The 23206-nt window shown below is 43.8% G+C and overlaps 1 protein-coding gene across 1 annotated transcript in view; it reads left to right on the forward strand.

Annotated features, from left to right (window-relative positions):
• Window positions 1-23206, forward strand: part of FGF9 (fibroblast growth factor 9) — a 45359-nt gene that overhangs the window by 16631 nt on the left and 5522 nt on the right. The window contains exon 2 of the mRNA XM_066621863.1: window positions 4954-5057. Within this exon, the coding sequence (XP_066477960.1) occupies window positions 4954-5057 (104 nt within the window). The remainder of the gene's footprint in view (window positions 1-4953; window positions 5058-23206) is intronic.

Here is a 23206-nt window from a genome sequence, read left to right on the forward strand (position 1 = left end):
CTTGCAGTAACAATATGTAGACTTGCTTTCAGGCAGTCTGTAATGTGCACCTAACCAGCTAAAATTAAGAGAGGGAATTTCTCTCCCAATTTACTTTTATATGACCATGAAAGATACCAGATTTAAATGTGAAGGGGTGCAATATGGGACAACACACACATAAGCTATGAATTGGCCTCAGTTAAAATGGCTGGGTGATATATGTCTGTATAGGTAACATGATAGTTTGGTGAAAGTTTTACAGAAGTAGCCTCATTAACAAGATTTGGAGCCACTATTATGTAGCTCCAAACATGGTGAAAGTTAAATTGTTTTAATGGGCTGTTTGTATCAGATATTCTACCATAAATATTGCACCTAGTATAATTGCAATTTGCTTTTACTACGTAGGAAACATAATTCCATAATTACTCTATTCTTCCCACAGTATTTATAAATTTGTATTCTTTACATATAGCCATATGCACAGCAATTTAAAATGTCTAGAGACTTTACCAAGTCAAGGTTATCTACACTGTAAGCATGTGGCATTTGCAATGATGAACAATATATCGTGATACAGGTGGGGCCTCTTTATCCATGAATTTGGTATCTGCAGATTTGACCTACTGCATATGCCAAATCCCTGGATTGCCCCCCTGCAAACCCCCCAGATGTGACCGGAACCTCGCTCCAGAATGGCACCTGGAGTGATTTTTTGGTGACTTCTGGTTTTACAGTGGTCTTAATTCCAAGTAAACGTGTACAGCAGTGTTTCTCAAACTGTGGGTCGGGACCCACTAGGTGGGTCGTGAGCCAATTTCAGGTAGGTCCCCATATTCATTTCCATATTTTATTTTTAATATATTGGACTTGATGCTACCATGGTATGTGACTGTATTTGGGGAAATGTTACAGACCTGTACTTTTAACAAGCTACTATATATATTCTTTTAACAATATTAGTAAATGGGACTTACTCCTGGGTAAATGTGGGTAGGATTGCAGCCTAGGATTGTTAAAAGTTTTCCTGCTTGATGTCACTTCTGGTCTTGACTTCTGGTGGGTCCTAACAGATTCTCATTCTAAAAAGTGGGCCCCGGTGCAAAATGTGTGAGAACTACTGGTGTACAGGATTGCATTGTAAATATCCTATTCAAAATTAAATATGATTTGATAGTCGTTCCCTCCTGCCTGGGAATTGTGGGCACTGTAGTTCTGTGAGCTGTGAGAATTCTATCAGAATTCCCAGCACCCTCAGCATCTACAAGTTGTTGAGAGTTCATGACAGTTACACTGGTATAAGACCAATACAGATATAGTGTAGATGTGCCCTCAGGTGGCAGCAGAAGAACAAGTTTCACTTTGAAACCTATCAGCTGTCTAGTTGGATGGCTTCTCATCATTCAGTGCATTTGAGCCTTTAATTTTCCCTCCACTGCCCTCCTCATCCTGTTCCTTCTCTTGTATTTGACAACTGCATTCTTTCCGTACTGCCTTTACTTTCTCTCTATTATTTTCTCTAGCAACATCTAAAATCAAATATTTATTTTTCCCATTTTCCTACCCTCTTTCCTCCAAGGAGCTCATGTTGGTGTACATGGTGGCTGTCTTCACGACAACACTGAGAGGTAGATTAGGCTGAGAGATAGTGACTGGCCCTAGGTCACTCATGGAGCTTCATGTCTGAGCGGGGAAGCTTCCAGATCTAAGTCCAACACTAGAACCACCACACCATCCTGGCTCTTTTACATTGATTTTTTTTGTAACTTCATCCTAGCCCACTTTCCTGTTCCTTTGTTGAAAATGCTCTCTTCCATTCTTAGCCACTGCTCATTAAATCTTCACTGCTCCCCAGGGTGTTCATGTTACTCCTCTCCTCTTTCATGCTCTCTATTTTCCTTTTATTTGAGTTATTCATGTATCACTTTTTATTAAAAATCATAAAGCAGTGTGCATGAAAATAAACACAATAATTCCGCATAACTTAAAATCAATAAAACATGGCAAAATTTAAAAAAAATTTTTTTTTAAATTTTATCAGCTAAAAACTTCTGATAGAATCATTTAACCCAAACCACACAGAGTCAAAAGCTTTCAGGAAGAAAAATGATTGTATTGTTATCTGAAAGGGAGACTAGTCAACAGAGAAGCCCCACAAGGCCTTATTTCTACTGTCTGCCAACCAAACCTTTGCTAATGGTGGACCTGTGAGTAGGTCCTTTGAGGATTCTCTCACAGCCCAGGCAGGTGGGTTCATACAGAAGAAGGTGGTTGTTCAGGTAACTTGAGCCCAGATTGTTAAGGGCAGTGGGGGCAGTTCTGCTGGGTTATTTGGCAAAATACTCCCTGGCAAAGTAGCCCCAATCAAAACTTCAATTAAATGCATATAATATGTAACGTATGATAAAACCTGGCTGTTGTTGATTGTCTTCAAAATCCTCTTGCCATTAACTGACATGATAGAATTGTGACGGCATTGTCACTGTGGTTCAGACACACCACAAATATTTGTAGAGAAAGATTAGTGGTGGTACAGAAAAATGTGTTCAATTGCTTTGATGGAAGTGGAAGATTGGTTTGGTCAGGTGAGAAAAGTTGTCAAAGACTTAGAGGCAGTATTAGGGGGGGTGGAGGGCTGCAGTGGATCGGGGAGACAGTGGTTTTGATAGAGTAAAGTGACTGAAGGCTAAGGATCAAAACTTAGTGAGAGGTGAAAAAGGTAGGAAGAGGATGGAAAAGGGTTATGTTTGAGAGGAGCTTTGGCTTGCAAAGGGGCGGTAAGAAATGAATTTTGGTGGAAGTGGAGCCAGAAAATTGGAGGGAAAGACAAGTGAGATGGCGAAACTGCCAGGAAAAACAAAAAAATTGACCAGTGATTTTCAACCGCTGTGCCATGGCACACTGATGTGCTGCAGATGGTACGCAGGTGTGCCATGGGGGTTTGAGGAAGGTCATTTATTAGTAGGGTAATTGGGGGAATTTGAGCCCCCTACCAGTAGCATGGTGTGCCTTGTCAATGGTCATAAAACTGATGAAGTGCCTTGACAATTTTAGCTCTTTGTCAGTATGCTGAAAGATGAAAAAGGTTGAAAATGGCTGGACTCAATTGTTTATAGAAACTGGGGGAACCCAGGGATTGATAAGCTGATAACTGGAGTAACCGGAGGCAGGCAAAGAAGGCTAAATATAAAATACTGTTTCAAAGTAAACATTGTAAATATTGTCTGGAGGAAACTCTTATATATGGGTAAAACTGAATTTGGTGACACATGCTGTGAGAGTTACTGACAGCTCCATCTTATCCCTCATCATTGCTAATGGAGCATGTGTTGCATCCAGTTGTGGGAGGCTGACCAGGAGGCCTGTGAGAGGTTGGTAAAAATGTTATATTTACCTCTAGGTAGACCTCCTGGTAGCCTATGGATCTCTGTGAACCCACACCAGTTATGTAGCTGGTGTACGTCTGAGCAGAGAAAGGGGGCAGGAGGCCTGGGAAAGAGGGATTAGGATTCTGGTGCAAGTTGCTCCCACTGGCATGTACCCCTTCCCTCCCCACCCAAAACTCCCCCTGCCCTCCCCTGCCCTCCCCTCCTGCCCATGAACCGCCAACTTACTGGCACTAGTGGAGTCTCTGGGAGCCACTGCTGTGAGTGCACACTGCTGCCCATTTGTGGCAGGGGCCCAGAAGTGTGCAATCGCAGCCTGGCTTTCATACTTCTGCAAAAAGCCTCGTGCTGCCGGAATGGGAATCCTGATAGGGTTAGGCCCTAAGGAGCCTATTTAAGCAATACATATACATGCATATAGTCATCCCCAGGTGGGCCTTTTATTTCAGGAAAAGATGCTTCAGGTTTTGAGGGAAAAGGGGGTTTGGGGAAGAGCGTGTCAACATTTCTCTCTGCAATGGTTCTCAGTTCCAAATTGCCCTCCCAGCAATCTCCTTCCCAACAGGTCTGAAATGCATATTTACTATTACAAACACATTTGGAATTGCCAGAAGGGGAACGTTGCAGGTGTCAGAAAAGGGAGCCAATTTTGACTGAAAAGCAGTTTAAATGTAATGAATGGCGGGCACAGGAAGGGTGAAATGTTGCTTCCCTTCCCACTTCCCCACTGCAAATTCCTCCCCTTGAAGGGGTTTTTCCTCAAATAAAAGTGCTGTCTCCCTGTTGGAAATTGGTTGCACACCTCTTTGTGTGTAACAGAACACTGTGGCTATGAACTATGGATTTTTGCCTCCATTTTCAGCAGTTTCAGAATGACCTTCCACAGCCTATCAAATACATATCTTTTTTTCCCACCAGCCTGCAGATAACACTCCCAGCCTGTCTGCATGACCCAGCATGTCAAAATGCCGCTAAACCAGCCATTTTCAACCACTGTGCCGTGGCACACCGGTGTGCTGTGAATGGTCTGCAGGTGTGCCATGGGGGTTTTGCGAAGGGTCATTTATTAGTAGGGCCATTGGGGGATGTGAGTCCCCCACCAACAGCATGGTGTGCCTTGGCAAGGGTCAAAAAACTGATGGTGTGCCTTGACTATTTTAGTACCTTGTCTAATGCCAATAAAGGTCTCTAAATCTATATCTAAATCTAGTACCTTGTCAGTGTGCCATGAGATGAAAAAGGTTGAAAATCACAGCACGAGACCATTGAGTCTGGCATGCTACTTGCTCAGAAGGTCTTATGAGAAATCTCACTGGAGTTCCAAACTGCTAACTGAAGGGCTGAACATTTGGCTTGCCAGCACCCAGATGCTCTCTACCATGTATATGATCAGAAGTCAGCACAGTGAGTTTTATAAGCTGAGGACACCTGTAACTTCAATAATTATTAATCTGTTGGTATTCAGTCTTCTACTGGGAAACCCTGCAATTTTAATAATACCTCTGCATTGATTAAAAAGTCAATCTGAAGAACTAAATTTGTTAATGGAAACAATATGCACTTTTTTGTCTTATGCATTTTGCAGGTATCCTGGAATTTATCAGTATAGCAGTGGGTCTGGTCAGCATTCGAGGGGTAGACAGTGGACTTTACCTTGGAATGAATGAAAAAGGGGAACTATATGGCTCGGTAAGTTCCTTACAGTTTTAAAATTCTTGGCCTCTGTGCACTTTTTTCTAATCCAACTGTGGTTATGATTGTATCTAAATGTTTATAAGCAGCTAAAAAAAATGGCTCTTTAGTCTGAGAAATGGCACAGTTTCTAGTCAGTGACCCTATGGTCCTGGAGGACATTCAGTAAGATGCTATAAGTTTAGGATACTTATGTAATCTGGGTATAGTTTTCAGGGACAAAGTTTAACAGATGAATCAGATGGAATATGCACACACCATCATGGCCAGGGTCTGCAAATACTGACTTGGCTTACTAGCCAAGCCTCTATTTGTTTCAGGGTTGAGGGATCATCAGCAAAGTGCTATGTGGTGGGCCTCCTCCTATGCTGATGACCTCTCCTTAAGGTCTTGGGATCCTGTTGCTTATCTTAGTGGCAGTGGTAGTGACCCTTTATTCTTTTCATCATTAGCCTCTATTCTTTTCATCATTCATCATTAGTGCTCCAGCAGTGTTGGGAATCTTTATTCTTTTCTGATGGCTGCCATCTTAGGGCGCAATCCTAACCAATATTCCAGCACTGACCTAGCCGCAGTGCAGACCCAAGGTAAGGCAACAAGCATACCCTTACCTTGAGGAGGCCCCCATTGACTGCCGCCCACTGCAGGATACCATGCACGCCACATTGGCACAGCTATGTCAGTGCTAGAAAGTTGGTTAGGATTGCGCCTTTAGTTTTCCAAGCTGCTCCAGACTTTTTGTTGTTCCAGGGTATTGTCGAAAATGGCCACTGCCATTGCAAACCAGCACAAAGCTGAATCAGGAAGGAATGTGACACCGTGAATGGGTGAAAATTGAGACCACATAGTGCTGGCAGATGCTATCAAAGAAAAATGCTATATTGGAAAAAAAGTATTGGGGAGACACAGATTTCTGAAAGAGAAATAACAGTACATCAAAAGCATAAGCATAAATTGAAGAGAGCTCATGGGGAAGTACTCTTGATCCGTACTGATTACATAGGATATGAAAGAAAAGTACTCTGAATATGTGAAAAGGATATTTATATCAAGTATTAACAAGGGTGCAGCAAAGGTGAAAGATGGTGGGGGTAAGCTACTTATCTGGGAGCACTTGTCCCTTTTGCCCCCCTTAGTGCCTGCTATGTTAAGTAATAAACATGGTAAAGATGGGGATAAATTTAGTAGAGTGATGGATGAGAGTAATGCAAGAAGGAATAACATAGGGAACAGGAGAAGCATGATGGAAAATAATAAATACTTTTAATGTTATTAGCTTAAGAAACCAGTGTATTATATAACCCACCCTCGTTTATCTAATTTCTTATATCCCAAAAGCAAATATTTAAATATACTATAAAGAAAAGCATGAAATTAGCTTCTTTTACTTGTGAAGTGGAGTTGGAAAATTAATTTTAACTATGAGCTGGCATTTGTCCTTCCTGTGCTAATTTTTCAATTGTTGCTTATGAGAATTTTAATGTCACGCTCAACTACAGAAGCAATGTCTTTTTTTCCCCCCTGAATATTTAATGTACAAGGAGCTGATGAAATACCTGGCCGTTATACATCTGGGGCATAAGCTGTGTTTTCGTGCAATTCCCATTTCCACTGGCGGGCCTTGCGTAGGATAAATTTCTGGTGGATTGGACTCCTAGGCTGGCTGAGTTGGCTTGAAAAACTGTAGGCAGAGGACTGATCCTGCAGTCAAGACTGCAGCGTGATGAAAAGTGTCTGTGATCTAATTCCATTAGTTTCAATGAAACATAACATCTAATATTCATGATCCTTCAGGGCCTTGTTGACACTGGCAAAATTAGTACCCATATTTCAACGGCTGCCAACAGTAGCGCAAACACTGTTGTGGCCTGGAATCAAAGCATATTTTCTTACCCTTTTGGGCCTCAATGTATGTGCCAACAAATAAGTGCTCAGGATATTGGGTTGTACCTACTATTGCACTGATGCCATGATGCAGAACTTGGAGTTTTGACGACATTGCTGGGTGGCAAAGATCGTTGCTATTTGCTGTCGTTTCAGTACTAATTTCTGCTATATGATAGATGTATGTGCTCTGAACAATTCCTATGCTTAAATGACCACATGGAAGAACATCACAAATAGGGCAAAACATTGCCCAGTGATGTGTTTTAACTATACTTCTTTCTTTGAAATTCTAGCACATTTCTTCCCTGAGGCTCAGTGCGAGTTATAAAAGTGCCTCCATAAACTCCTTCATGAAGCCCTTGTTGAAACCAAGCCTCCCCTGATTTCATACTCAATGACAACAAGATCTAAGCAGGTGTATCTACATTTGCTGCTCATATTATTTCTTGTGCCTCTCCCCTCCTTCTGTTTCCTCCACTGTCATGGCATTTAGCCCTAAGTGTTCCAACTAAGATTATGTGCTTGTGTGAGGGGAAGGGATGACATTTTGGCAATAGGCTGTGCTTTTTGACCTATGTGTGTTCACCAAAACACTTGTAGAGGGTCTCTGCATATACAGTGAAGAACCCTTTGCATGCAGTTGTGCCTTTGCAGGCCTTCTGATAGTGTATGTGGGGAGGAGGGGCCCTCTACAGATATTTGAATGAACAAGCATAGGTCAGGAAGGGGGACAGCCTTCCAAGTATTAATTATTTACTTTTAAACACCTCTCTTTTTGCATAAGCTGTAAAATGCCATATGTGTGGATGCTGATGCAGAGATTTAGGGATGAATGAAAATCCCCCCCCCATTCATAGTCCAATTTACAGATATTAAATTTGGGGTGACATTTGATCCCTGGTGGTGTGGGGGCAAAATTCTTTGAAAAAGTTTTGGGGACAGTTTATTGGTATAGTGGCGGCAGTGGTGACTTTAAAATACATACAAATTATTTTCCATTGCTGCCATGAGCGGCAGTATCACATTTCTGTTTTAAAGCCTCCGGCTCCAAGTTTATTTCCAGAATATGCTGAATATAGAGTCTTCCAGCTTATTCAGTGAAAAAAATGACACCCTCCCCCCCATGGTCAACATCTTTTGTGGCAGTCTCTGTGCTTTTATCAGCATGCTCAAGAATGATACCAGGGCATTCTGGAGGGGAAAAAATGGTATCCACCAGCTGGTTTGCTATAGCTTTGCTGCAATTTGTGGACACAGAGAAATGTCCTTCGAAATAAAAATAAATAACAAATACACTCCTGCCTGCCTCATTCGACTACAGTAACACTTTGGAACAACAGAGCCACTAAACATAAACCAGTGTGGCCTTAATCCACAGGAGGAAATAAAAATGTAGGTTACTGCTGATTGTCACCTGGACTTTAGAGAGTCAGCAGCAGTCACTGTGAATAACTCTTCTTGGGGCCTTGCTGTTGAACTTTTCTGCACAGAGTCTAGTGGTTTTTTCCCCTAGTTAATTAAGCAGAAAAAGATTGTGAGGGGACTTCTATTGACTTCCACTGGAACTTTTAAAACACTGAGGACCCAAACCAAGCTTCCCTCTCCCCATGCCAAAATCAAGCATACTGTATCCAGTGGGGTGGTGTTGGTGGAGGATCAGGAGGCTTCAGAGAAGAAAGGGGAATTATTTCCCTTTATCCCTCCATGAGCCTGCAGCTCCGCAATGGGTCTCCTTGAAACTGCACCTGCTCTGTAGCTGTTGGAAGTCCAAGGAGAAGTAGGGAGGCCGTAAAATGAGGGGATAGGATTTGGCACATGCCATCATCGCTGGATCCACCCCTTCTGCAGCCTCCCCACCCTGTTCCTCCCCCTCCCCACCCAGTTTCACCCCACTCCATCCATGTGCACCCCCACCACTACTGCTTCCTTACCTGCTCCAATGAGTACTTTGGGCACCTCTTGCAGCAGCACTCCCCACCAACAGAGCTCTCCATACCTTGTCATCAGCCATTTTGCAGCAGAAGTATGTTCCACTGTCGCAATGCACTTGGGCCAGCAGTCCAATCCTGGATAGCATTGGGCTGTAAACTAGTGCTTGGAGGTGAGAGGCATGTTTGGGATTGGAACAGCGGCTAAGAGCAACCCTACAATCCTCATTGTGGTTTCATGGTGTTGTGCAGCCCCCATCAAGCTCCTTAACAGAAGAAAAAAACAAGGCTCAAACTCACTTGTTCTTTGTAACATGTCATTTGGCCACTAGGTCTAATGGCAATGCAGAGAAGCTTTAAGAAGATACAGAATGGGGAAAGCAAAGTGATCTCTTAGGATGCAATCCTAACCTCACTTTCCTGGGAGGGGCAGCCCAATCCTGAGCTGCCCGGAGCTGCGGGTCCCGGTGGCTCCATGGAGGGCTCCCACCGGATCCAGCGCCTCCCGTGCTACTGCGGGAGGCTCCTCAGGAGAAGGGGACATCTGTCCCCTTCCCCCGAGTAAGGGAAGCAGCCCCACAATGGGGCTACTCACTTTAGCGGTGACTGTTTGGTCACTGCTAAAGTGAAGGCACTTGTGTAGGGCAAGCAGCCCTCCCCGAGTGCCTTGGATCCTGCAGAGCTCGGCTTCGTGGATCCGCCTCTCCCCCACCCCCGACACGCCTCCCCACGTCCCCGGCCATGCCCCCTTCACGGAACGCCTTCCCCCACGCCCCCAACCAAGCCTCCATCTCCCGTTCTGCAGCCTGGCGGTCACGGAGACCGCCAAGCCACGGAACCCTTACGGCACATTTGCGACTGTGGTCTGCGCCGTGGAGGCCCGGCGTGGACCACAGGATCAGGCTCTCAGTCTCATTGAACACAATAGGATTTACTTCTGAGTAGACCTGGTTAGGATGGTGCCCTTAGTGTTTCTTGGAGTTAGCAGACTGGGCACCGTGTGTGTACAACTGTCAGTTTTCAAAGTAAGTAAAAGGTCAGGTGAACCACCAGGTCCATTTGGGCCAAATTTATGTTGATTCCAATAGTACTGTGCATTGAGTTCTTACCAGCTGCATATGATGACAAGCAAAATGTAAAATGCTTAGTAAATGTTTCTTAAGAATGTGTGCAATTCACTGAGAAATGTAGAGAAAAGTACGCACAGAGGTTAGTTATTAATCCAGTACAGGACTATCAGCATACATGGCAGTTTATGGAGTAACAAGCAAAAGAAAAAACTAGTTCCCACCCGAAGGAACTAGCAATGTAAATAGTGGGAAAGGCAACAGAAAAAGGGGATTGCCAGGGAAAGGCAGGGCTAAGAAAGAAGAAATGTGATCATTCTCTGTTTCTGTTGGAGATTAGAACTTCTCAGGACTGACTTGGAGCCATGCATGACTCTGTCTGGAACCACACTTGGTATTCTCAGATCTAAAATACTCTCCCTGCCATTAGGGTTGTGACTGGAGTACTGCAGGTAGGAAGATACTTTGTTGGCCAGACAGGCTCCTAATATTTGCAAAGTTGCTCTGATGGATGACCTTTGCTGGGAGAAGGACAGGAGGAATGCAGTCCTGCCAATTTTTTCCTGAAACTCTCAGCAGCTTCTGACACCACTGGTAGTATACTTTTGGATAGGCTATCTGGGCTATGATTTGGAGACACCGTGCTTCAGTTGTTCTGCTTCTGCCAACATCCAATTCCAGAAGGTGGTGCTTGGCTCCTTGACATTTATGCTATGGGGCACTACAGGATTCCATCCCAGCTTCCATGCTTTTTTCATATTTGCATGAAGCTGCTGAGTGAGGTCATTTGGGGATTAAGGAAAGGTGTCATCAGTACAGTATGCTGATGACACCCAGCTCTACATCACCTTCTCATCAGATGCAGTGGAAATGCTGAATCAGTGTCTGGGAGCAATAATGGCCTGGCTGAAGTCCAATAAATTGAAGCTCAATCCAGACAAGATGAAGGTTTTGTTAGCAGGCAATTCACCTGTCTCTGGAACTGGTGTGTGACTGTTCTTCTAAGGGCTCAGGTTCCCATTATAGGGGTGCTGTTGAATCCAACTTGGTCACTGGAAGCCCAGTTGGCATCTGGATCATGCTGTGCCACAGCCCAGCGAGGTGCTAGTTGCAGCTCCTCCTGGATGGAGATGGTCTGGATGGGATTATCCATGCTTGGCTAACTTCCAGAATAGACTACTACAATGTATTGAAGACCGTCTGGAAGTGACAAAGTGCTAGAATGCCCAGCTACTATTTGGGAATGACATTATGAACATATCTCACTATTTGTGAAACTACACTATCTACCAACAGTAGCATAGCTAGAGGGGGGGCAAAAGTAGTTAAGTACTGCAGGTGCCATAACGCACTGTGTAAGCAGTCCTTCCTGCTTGCCATTGGAGTAATTCCAGGCAGAGATGGCAATGCACAGGAGATGCTGTTTGATTCAGCGAGTGCCTGTGCATTGCCATCACTGCCTGGAATGGCTTGTTGGCAAGTGGGTGGGGCCACTTACATGGCATGTTCCGGTGCCTGCAGTACTTACCATTTTGTCCCCCCCCATCTAGCTACTCTATCGGCTGCCAGTCTGTTTCTGACTGCAATTTAAAGTGCTGGTGATTAATTTAAAGCCCTTGAGGCCCATGTACTTGTGGGAGTATTTTTTCTTGTATAAACCTGCCTGTAACACTACAGTCTTCTTTGGACACCCTTCTCTTGAGTGGCCTTGTCTTCTAAGATCAGTGGGTGGTAACTGGAGTGAATGCCTTTTTGGTTGTAGTGCTCCTCCTCTGGAATGCTGTCACCAGGAAGGTTTGTCTGTCCCCTATTTGATTTGTTTTGGTGCTGGGCAAAGAATTCATTGGTTTCCCAGACTTCTGAAATTCTGATTGACTTAGTTTTTATGCTCTTATATTTTTTACTATCATGTTGCTTTTATTTTGTTATTGGCTTGTTGGTTGCTTTATTGCTTTAAACAACTTTTGTCAGTTGCCCTGGGAGCAGTGATGCTAAAAGTGTGGGATATATGTTTATAAAATGAAATAAGGAAATAATGTTTGCACATGATGTAGTCAATTTCAAGGCTTCAAATTCCTTTCCAGTAACAGGAGCCGATGTTGGTTACACCCTTCCCTCCTGTGCCTGAAAGTGGACTCTGGGATCTAACTCCAAAGAATCTTGATCAGGTCACTAGGCCTTAATATTCCCAGTCCAGTTCGCTCTAGACCTCCTGACAGAACTGAGTGTTGAATATATGAAGCTGCCTTATGGTTCAGATCACTGGTTCCTCTAGGTCAGAATTGTCCATCCTGATGTGCAGCAGCAGTCAGCATTTCAGTACCTTTCCAGCCCTACTGGAATTAAACCCCAGATTGTCGGCATTCAAAGCATATATTTTACCACCGAGCTACAGCATCAGCGCAGCCAAAAGATTTGTTTTAACCCAAAATATTAGCAAAAGAACGATTAATCATTAATCCTTCCTTGCTGCTCCTTTGCCTAGATTCTTGTTTAATATATCTCTTGATATATTAGTTATATTTAGATATATAGTAGCTGGGATGCAAGTAGTAACCTTTTCATTCATTTCACGGTGATTCTTCTTCTCCGTATGCAGTCATATAATGCAACATGATCTCTCCCCCCTCTCATTTTGCACCAGAGCATATTATAATGACCTTGAATTTAAAACAACAGGAATCATGAAACAAGATATAAACCCTGTATGGACAAATACTTATTCTTATGAAAGGAAAAATATCCATCGTTCAGAAAATTTCAGTAGGGCATAATGTGAAAACAGATAGGAAAGAAATGATAACCTTGCAGATAACCATTTGCTAAATATATCATGGGCATTTGCTTTGGCATCAGAAAGGTGGGATATAAATTTTTCAAATAAATAAAATAATTTATAAAAAGAGATAAAGTAAGATGGAACCTGTTTATCAGCGGATTTTACATCCATGGATCTGGCTCAAGGCGGACCTGTGTTGAGCCAGACTGAACTCCACCTGAATCCTCAGAAGATGACTGGAGTGCTTTCTGAAGCCTACAGAGGCCTTGTGCATCTTCCTGTGGCCTCTGAGTGCTTCAGAATGGCCCGTAGAGCCAAAAAAAACCTCTGAGGGCTTCCCTGGGCCTCAGAATGCCTTAAAAGGCATAAAAACATCACTTCTGGTTTTCCTCGGGAAACTTCTTCAGCTTTGTGGGCCATTCCAAAGCCTTCAGAGGCTGTGGGTGGATACACATTGCCTCTGCGGGCTTCAGAAATTCCTCTAGATGGCTTTGGGTCAGAAAACAGCATATTTCATTATCTGTGGTTTTCAGTATCTACAAGGGGCCTGAAAATGAATACCAAGGCCACATCTCTATCTCATACTAATAGGGTAATGATGTTGCACTGCATAACACAAATGACGGTCAGCATTGAGCTAGGGTCCCTCCCTACAGTTTCTGTTTCAAATCCAGGAAATTCCTATTATTATAATAGGATTTATATACCACCTTTCTCACTGATCCCAGGAAATTCACATAAGCAGGCTATTACCCAAACCCATTTTTTAAGACATGGAGTTTTTACAATTGATGTTCTATGAGAAACCCATAGCCGCTACAAAAAAGCCTGGTTCTTGTTCATTCTTGGCTGCTGACCTCCACACTCCTCCGTGTCATGGCAGTTTATCACAAAAACGCTTTCGCACTCTCATGGCCCAGTGATCGCAGCGACTTCCTGTGACTCCATTCTCTCACATGGCTTTATCAGCTGCTTTGGTCTCCTTTCCAAGGCACGACCAGAGTTACTCCCACTTACCTTCTTCGGGAAGGGCAACATCTTATCCTCCAGACTCTGCCTTCTGCCTCTTAATGTCCTTTTCTCCTATTTTTCTGAGGGATAGGAAATTTCAGGGGTTACTTTACATGGCTGGTTTCTTCAGGAGGAAAAGAAACTACTGCATAGACTTATGGGAACTAATGTAGAAGAACATGGAGGCTGCATGAAATCTCTCAGGCCAAAAATCTGAGGTTTGGCAATTCCAGAGTAATTGGCTGTGGACACCTCAAACCACAGGCCTTCTGGGAACTGGGCTGGTGTTCTGCTTCTTGGGTTGCTACATCCCTGGGGAAAGCCATAGGCTTTTTGAGACCAAGTAATTTACCAGCTCTTTATTTCATCTTTACCCAGGGCAATTGGTCACTGTTCTTATTCCTATATATTTATGTTCTTACTTGCACACACTTTGTGCAAAGGAGTTATTTATAGTCTTTCAACATGGAACTCAAGATGGTTTAGATGGGGTTCCCATCCAATCATTAATCATTTTTTTCTGCTGCATCTGCCTTTGCTGCCAGGACTGCTTTTCTGGAACTGACCTCAGCTGGTCTCTCCAACCCACAATTTCATCTTGTCTCTCCGACAGATACTGTTACCTGACTACCTTGCTAGAAAAGATCTAGTGTTTCTTCTGCTCTGTGTGAGAGCTCCCAAGTTGCCCCAATGCATGACATGTAGCATAAATACATATGGGTATATAGGGCATTTCACCTATGACCCCTTCCAACAGCCTTTGAACTTCCCTGATCCTATTTGTGTTCGTGTGTGAATTCTGTTAAGGGAGAGTACAAAATGGAAGAGCCATTTTTAAATATCATATACTTTCTAGCCAATAGGTATTACTTTTAAACCACTTATGAGAAAAGGAAAACTGGTTTAGAACATCCATTTTGAGAAAATAGCTTCAGGCAAGTGCTGACTGGCACCTGCAGTAGACCTGGAAAATCTGAGGGAACACCCAGAATAAGCATCCCATCTGGGTAAAGGCTCCAAATCTTTCATTAAGACTGGAAATAAATGCCTACTTTACAGGTAATTTAATAGTTAGGAACTTTAACACTGCAGTATGCATGAACATTCTTTTTTGTTCACTGTTGACTTTGAAAGACGCATGGCCCATCCTACTGGAACATCAGCCCTGGGCTGTCCTGGGAAGGCTTCACTTCATGTGCTCAAGAACTCATTTGTTACATTTATTAACAAAACCAAAGACCACAGTGCACAGCGGCATAATTCAGAAGTGATGACATGGTCTTTAGCCCAGCCAGCAGTGGTTCTGTAACAAGCACCTACAACTTCAGTAGCACATTCCTTAAAAGATTGAATGCTTATTAACTGAAGAATGCATTTATACACTGTACTGGACATATTGCCTGGACTAATGTGGTAAGACATACCACAGTTGTGTCCTGAAGTGTCTGAGAATCAGACGTCATGCTAGCAAGGATTGAGAAAGAAAACGACCTCTCATGCATCCTTTTAGCTAGGGTGGCCAACTATCACTGGACTCAATCCACTTTTACCTGCTGATTATATCAAGCTGCTATTACAGGCATGGGAGTGACTAGGCCCCTCCCCCATGCCCATTCACAGCCCAACTTTCAGCAGGCTTTAGTAGGAACTGGTTACAAAGCATTCTTTATTAGCAAATGGAAGATGCTGACATTGCTATTTTAAAAAGGAAAAGAATCGTACTTTATTTATGTCAAGTGAAATCTATCGGAAGGGTGACGGTGCTTGTATATACAGTACCTGATTTCAGGATTGTGCCATTAGTGAGTGGCTCACAGTGCAATCCCATTCAGGTTTCCTCAGAAGCAAATATAATTTTATTCAGTGGGCCTTACTTTCATTTAAGTGTGTATGAGATCATAGCCTAAGAGACTGAACTGCAGTCATCCTTGGATCATAAATTCATCATTTCTGGCTTTAACTCAATAGGTGGCCTTAAGCAAGCTACTATCTTTGAGCCTCAGCCAATGGGGATAAAAACATTATTCTCTCCTACTGGGCTGTTTTGTGCATTACAGTGCTAATGTAAGTGAAGCATTTTCAACACCCTGAAGCTTGATATAAAGGCTTGATTACTGTGTATTCAAAGTTCTGCTGAATGGTTTCTGGTGGTGTGCCTTGTGTGCCGCTGGGAGCCATTTTGAATGTGCTGCCGCGACTGGTGGCAGTGCAAGAGGCCCCCCCATAGGACCCATAAAGTTAGGTGCAATGGTGGGGAGGGGACTCTATTTAGGAATGTAAAGGGCTCTGGAGACTGAAAAAGTTTGAGAACCACTGATATAAAATATCCGAGCAGATAAGAATGTTTTCATCTGGTTCCAAAATTAATACAGATGTGGCAATTTCTCTGGGAAGCTAATTGCAATGGCAGGTAACAACTGATAAGGTCTTGCTTCAGTCACCACCTACCACTTCTCAGATGGCAAGGGGACTTGGAGGAGGACCTCAGAGGATGCTCTTAGAGGCTGGATAGGCTTATGCCAGAAGAGGGGTTCATTTAGAGCCCAATTCTATGCATGTCTACTCAGAAGTAAATCCCATTATAGTCAATGGGGCTTAATCCCAGATAGTTGCAGTTAGGATTGCAGCCGTAGTCCCTTAAGACTCCCAAGTTTATAGACAAGGACTTTGGATTGTGTTCAGAAAGAACCACTACAGCTGTTTAAAAACTGGCAGAGCACACTCGTATGCTCAGTTGCAGTTATTAAATGAGCAGCTATATTTTGTGCTTCAAAGGCAGCCCCATGTGCTATCCATTACAGTAGCTCTGATGAGATTTACCAGTGTATGGATGATTTTTTTTTTATTGGCTTGTGGTTATTAAGACATTTGTGGTGTTGTTTTTAATTGTATTTATATAATCTGCCTTCAGTCCTTTTATAAGGCAGGGTAGATGTAGAAAGGCAGGGTAGAGATGTCTTAATTAAATAATGCAGGAATACAGTGTGAGTCTTTGAGTGCTTGAGAACTTTGGAGTGGAGTTGCAGTCTTGAATGGGAGTTGCACTGTATTTCATCCTACTATTAATGACATGTGATACAATGTTTATATTAGCAGTTTAGGGGATCATGCATTGACATAGCTGCCCCTTCTGGCACCCAGGGCATGACTCTCCTTGTCATCCCCTGGAAGTGCCTGACCCTGAAGTAATGGCAGTGACATGATGACATCACCACCAATTACTTCTGGGATGTGGTGCACAGAATGGTTGCAAGACCCTCTGAGCAGCCGACTGCTTTTTTCATGAAAAAAGTGGACAAGTGCTCAGAGTGGCTTGCAGCCACACCAAGTGCCCATGAGAGGGGTGCAGGAGAAGGTACTGCAAGGTGTCCTCGCTGTCGCAGTCCTTCTCCTGCATCCCCCTGCACCAGGGGAAGGGAGACATGGCAGGCGCCTTGGGACCTGCCATCCGGGGTGAAGGGTGACACCCCCTCAAGGCATGGTACCTGCAGCAATGTCCCCTTGCTCACCTTAGCTACACCACTGGGACCATGAATTCACAAGCAAATATTAATCTTTTAATAGAGAGAAAGGAGGTTCTTTCTCATAAATTTGACATGGTGATGCCTTTACAGTTAATATGCAGCATATATCTCCAGTATATTTTGTAAACATTTGGGGTTTTTTTGCCAGAGCATCTAGCGGTACGTCTGGATTTAAAGAACTTTTTTTTTTTGGAACAAAGTTGAGGAATTCATTTTTGCCATTTTTTATAAGATATGGCAGAGTGGAAAAACAAGGCATGAGCTGTCTCTCCCTTCCCTTTTACAGGCTTTCAAAAATAGTAAGTTGTTGGCAACCTTCAGTCTTGAAAGACTATGGTATCGTGCTCTGAATGGTGGTTCTGGCACAGTGTCTAGTGTGGCTGAAAAGGCCGATTTGGGAGTGACAATCCCTTCCACACTGGGAGCAAGTACAGTGAGTCCCTGGTCTGTCTCCCTGGCTATGGGCCTTCCTTCTTGGCCTCTTTGCCTTAGTCTGTTGGCAAAGTGTCTCTTCAAACTGGGAAAGGCCATGCTGCACAGCCTGCCTCCAAGCAGAATGCTCAGAGGCCAGGGTTTCCCATCTGTTGAGGTTCATTCCTAAGGCTTTCAGATCCCTCTTGCAGATATCCTTGTAGTGCAGCTGTGGTCTACTCGTAGGGTGCTTTCCCTGCACCAGTTCTCCATAGAGGAGATCCTTTGGGATCCAACCATTCTCACGACATGACCAAGCCAACGCAGACATCTTTGTTTCAGCAGTGTATACACGCTGGGGATTCCAGCTTGTTCCAGGACTGTGTTGTTTGGAACTTTGTCCTGTCAGGTGATATCGAGGATGCATCGGAGGCAGCGCATATGGAAAGCGTTCAGCTTCTTCTTCTATTGTGAGCAAAGAGTTCATGACTCATTGCAGTACAGAAGTGTACTCAGGACGCAAGCTCTATAGACCTGGATCTTGGTATGTTCTGTCAGCTTCTTGTTGAACCAGACTCTCTTTGTGAGTCTGGAAAATGTGGTAGCTGCTTTACTGATTCGTTTGTTTAGCTCAATATCCAGAGAAAGAGTGTCGGAGATCGTTGAACCAAGGTACACAAAGTCATGGATAATCTCCAGCTCATGCGCAGAGATTGCAATGCATGGAGCTGAGTCCATATCCTGAACCATGACCTGTGTTTTCTTTAGGCTGATAGTCAGTCCAAAGTCTTGGCAGGGCTTGCTAAAACAGTTCATGAGCTGCTGGAGATCTTTGGCAGTGTGGGCGGTGACAGCTGCATCATCAGCAAAGAGGAAGTCAAGCAGACATTTCAGCTGGACTTTGGACTTTGCTCTCAGTCTGGAGAGGTTGAAGAGCTTTCCGTCTGATCTGGTCCAGAGATAGATGCCTTCTGTTGTGGTTCCAAAGGCATGCTTCAGCAGAACAGCGAAGAAAATCCCAAACAAGGTTGGTGCAAGAACACAGCCCTGCTTCACGCCGCTTCAGATGTCAAAGGGGTCTGATGTGGAGCCATCAAAGACTACAGTGCCCTTCATGTCCTTGTGGAAAGACCTGATGATGCTGAGGAGCCTGGGTGGACATCCGATCTTGGGGAGAATCTTAAAGAGGCTGTCCCTGCTGACCAGGTCGAAAACCTTCGTGAGATCTATGAAGGCTATAAAGAGTGGCTGTCGTTCTCTACATTTCTCCTGCAGCTGTCTAAGGGAGAATACCATATCGGTGGTGGACCTGTTGGCTCAGAATCCACACTGCGAATCTGGATAGACGCACTCTGCAAGTACCTGGAGCCTCTTCAGTGAAACTCAGGCAAACAACTTTCCTACAACGCTAAGGAGAGAGATGCCGCGGTAGTTATTGCAGTCACCCCTGTCGCCTTTGTTCTAGTACAGTGTGATGATGTTTGCATCCCTTATGTCTTGTGGTACTCCACCTTCTCTCCAGCAGAGGCAGAGATTTCATGCAGCTCAGTGGCGATGATCTCTTTGCAGCACTTTAGGACTTCAGCAGGGATGCTGTCTTTCCCAAGTGCCTTGCCAGAGGTGAGGGAGTCCAGGGCCACGTGAAGTTCTGCTAGGGTTGGTTCACTGTCAAGCTCCTCCAACACAGGCAGGCATTCAATGTTGTTCGGTGCTTCCTCGGTTACTGCATTTTCTCTGGAATATAGCTCAGAGTAGTGCTGCACCCAGCGTCCCATCTGCTGCGCCCGGTCCTGGATGACCTGGCCTGTGGCAGACTTCAGAGGGGCAGTTTTCTTCTGTGTTGGACCTAGGGCCAGCTTGATACTGTCATGCATCCCCTTGATGTTGCCTGTGTCAGCTGCTATCTGTATCTGTATTCATTATTGTACTAATGAAAAATAGTAAGTAACTTCACAAATATGTTTGTCATTCAGAGCCTGAGCACTGAATATTTTTGTGTGCAGGGAGGCGTCACATGATGCCTGGCAAAATGGCTGCCTGTTCTCTGACCTCTTCACTCATCAATTGGGTTGAAATTTTAATAAATATGTAATTATCTATTAAGTTATTGACATAAAGTGTCATCAAAGTTGAAATTAACCGTGCGGATAAAGTCTTGACCAATTACGAATGGATTCCAGCACAGGAGATGCATGCAACAAAAGGCTGGAGTCTGTAGGCTTAGCTATACTTTAATTGAAAGGTGAAACAGCTGCTTTCAGCCTATTTTTGAGACAAAGTTGTATGGAAGAAATTTTTTGCATTTCTAGAGGCCTGTTAAAGTACTTCTTATGTGATGCAGAAAATGAACTCCCAGAATATTGTTTAGCAGGCTCGCAGAAAAAAAAAATGACAAAAGAGATGGCAAATATGTGGAAGAAGCAAAGTAGAGCTAAAAAAGAGCTAATATTAGATTATATGTGAAGGATCACTGGCAGCCTGAAAGGTTTTATTTATTCTTCCTTAATACAGTTCCAATATTTCACCCTTTAGGCCACTATACAAAGAAGTAAGTTTTAAAATGGGATTGCAGTTTGGCTCTTTGGGTGCGGGAGATGCTGCTGAGAAACCTTGGCAGAAAAATTTGGCAGTGTGCATGGTTACCTCCCTCACACGCAAGTGTTTTCATTGGATTATGGCCACAGAAACAGGTATAAAAGAATTGGTGTTCAGAAAATGCATGTGAACAATTATCAATGAGAATAATATCTAAATAACTAAATTATTTCCTAGATAATAACTACATTATTTCCTAGAAGGTGGGAGGGATACATGATAACTATCAGTAAAGGTTAAAATATTTAAATGTTTATAAACAGCTGAAAACTGACTGTGAGAAGTTATCTTTTGGTCTGGTCCTTTTGAGTTACCACATTTCATCTTCTGTGAAAAAGGGACTGGGAGCCACCAAGAAAAAATGAGTGTGCAAATCAGCACTCAGTATTGGTTCAAATTAACACATACATGCAATGACACTTTGTACAAAGCTGTATTTTACGGATCTTCTGCCTTAAACACAAAGTAATTACAAATACTATTATGTAGCATTCTTACTAACTGTAAGACCATAAAAAACGGAAACTAAGCAGTGGTTCTCACACATTTAGCACCGGGACCCACTTTTTAGCATGAGAATCCGTCAGGACCCACCAGAAGCGATGTCATGACCAAAAGTGACATCATCAAGCAGGAAATTTTTTTAACAATTCAAGGCTGCAATCCTACCCACACTTAACCAGGAGTAAGTTCCATTGATTATCATTGTTAAAAAAATATACATAGTAGCTTGTTAAAAGTACAGGTCTGTCACATTTCCCCAAATACAGTCACATACCATGGTAGGATCAAGTCTAATCTATTAAAAATAAAATATTGAAATGAATGGGGACCCACCTGAAATTGGCTCACAGCCCACCTAGTGGGTCCTGACCCACAGTTTGAGAAACACTGCTGTATGGGGAAGATTTCTTCCCTTACTGTGTGTGGGCCATTCAGTAAACTGGTAACTTCCATGGGCATGTATGCATGTAACTCCCATAGCAGGTTGTCATAGCCTGTCAGATTTGTTCATGATCATGTTCAAAGACTTGGATGTGGAGACATCAACATCAGTAAAGTACAGTTGTGCCTCATTTTCTGCTGGGGTTCCATTCTCAAAATCCCTGCGGATGCTGAAACCAGCGGAAAATGAAATCCACAGGTCAGGCATGCCAGATCCTCTGAGTGCCACTGGAACTGCATTCTGGTAGCGTCTTGGGTGTTCTGAGGACCAGGAAGGCCGCACATAGCCTCCTCAGCCCTCAGAATGCCTTCTAAGAGCATTTCAATGCTACTTCTGGGAAATGGGAAGGGATGCTTCCCGTGTAAAAGAATCCCTTTAAAAGACATTCTGAGGGTTGGGGAAGTCGCATTGGGCTGCCCCATCCCTCAGAATGCCTTCTAAAGGCATTCCAACACTATTTCCAGTTTTTTGGGGGAGAAACCAGAAGTGACATTTTTATGTCTAGGCATTCTGAGAGCAGGGGAAGGTGTGCATGGCCACAGTTAGATAAAACCAAGGATCATGAATCAGTGAATAAACAGCCTGGACCTGTATGTCTGAGAGTACAACTCACATGCACCCTAGATCTCTGTGAGCCTAAAGCTGGCTGAGAGGTTGTCCAATATTTGAAGGGGGTGCCCACCACACCATACACAATGCCTGTGAAAATAATGCCATCTTTAACTGGCAACTTTATTATTATTACGAATATTTATGTACCACTTTTCAACAAGAGAACAAGTGTCCCGCTGTTCCAGGTCCACCCCACTGCAGATACCATGAGTCCATCAATACCAGGGGACCATTTAAAAAATGTGTAGGAAGTAAAGGAAAAAAGCTGAAAATAGCTTCCTCTACTGTTGTGCAGCAAAACTTCTGTGTTTTGAGGGCTCCAGGCAGTCTTGTGAACTCTCTGCAGCTTCTCCAGGGTAAGCTTCTTCTCTTCACCCATGCATTCTGGAGCAGCCCTGGGCGAAGGGAGGGGCCTCCACACAACCCGGAAGAGGCTACCACTCTCTATTTATAGTCCAGTCCTATGTGTGTCTACTCACTTGTGCCAGATCCTAATCCTGGTCCCAGGCTGCTCAGATCTGTGCCACCTCTTTGGATCTGAGTAGCCCCACTGGGTTTGCTGCGGCATTACCCAGGGTAAGGGGAATGAATTCCTCTGCCCCGGGCTGAGGTGAAGGCAGCCCCAGCTCCATGTTGGACACAGGGCAGGCCAGCCTGTCACCCTGTTCCAGTTGCAGGTTAGGATTGGGCTGTTAGTTTGACTGCCTCCCTGCTGGGACAGGTGCAGTGCTACCATATTGCTGCGCACGCCTGCATTAGGGAGGTGTTCCAGCCTGCTGCTTGATATGGCAGGCTGCAGTGCATTTTCTGAAGAAGGTGTTTTGCAGAGAAGTGTCCCAGCCTGAAGTAGTTGAAAGGGATAGTGCAGTATTATTAACAGTATTTATATACCGCTTTTCAACTAAAAGTTCACAAAGCGGTTTACAGAGAAAAATCAAATGACTAAATGGCTCCCTGTCCCAAAAGGGCTCACAATCTAAAAGATGCAAATGAATACCAGCAGACAGCCACTAGAACAGACAGTGCTGGGGTGACAGGACCAGTTACTCTCCCCCTGCTAAAAAAAGGAGCACCCACTTGAAAAAGTGGATGTTAATAGTTCTTCCATGGTGTATTTTTCTGATACAAAATCTAAAAGTGGAGGGATTCCTCATGAAGCAACATATGGACTGCACCAGCTGTTTCAGTCATATCCTAGGAGTATCCCAAGAAAGACAGCTGGTGTACAAATACCCTTAGTAATGACGGACACAATTTTTTTTCCACAGTGGCTTCCCTGGGCCTCCTAATGCCTTATAAGGCATTAAAAACGTCGTGTTTCATGGAGAAACTGGAAGTCACTTTTTTTTTTTACTTTAAGTCTCAGTCTCAGCCCTGTAGAGGCTG

This window comes from Tiliqua scincoides, chromosome 3 (assembly GCF_035046505.1).
Source record: "Tiliqua scincoides isolate rTilSci1 chromosome 3, rTilSci1.hap2, whole genome shotgun sequence".
Lineage (NCBI taxonomy): Eukaryota > Metazoa > Chordata > Lepidosauria > Squamata > Scincidae > Tiliqua > Tiliqua scincoides.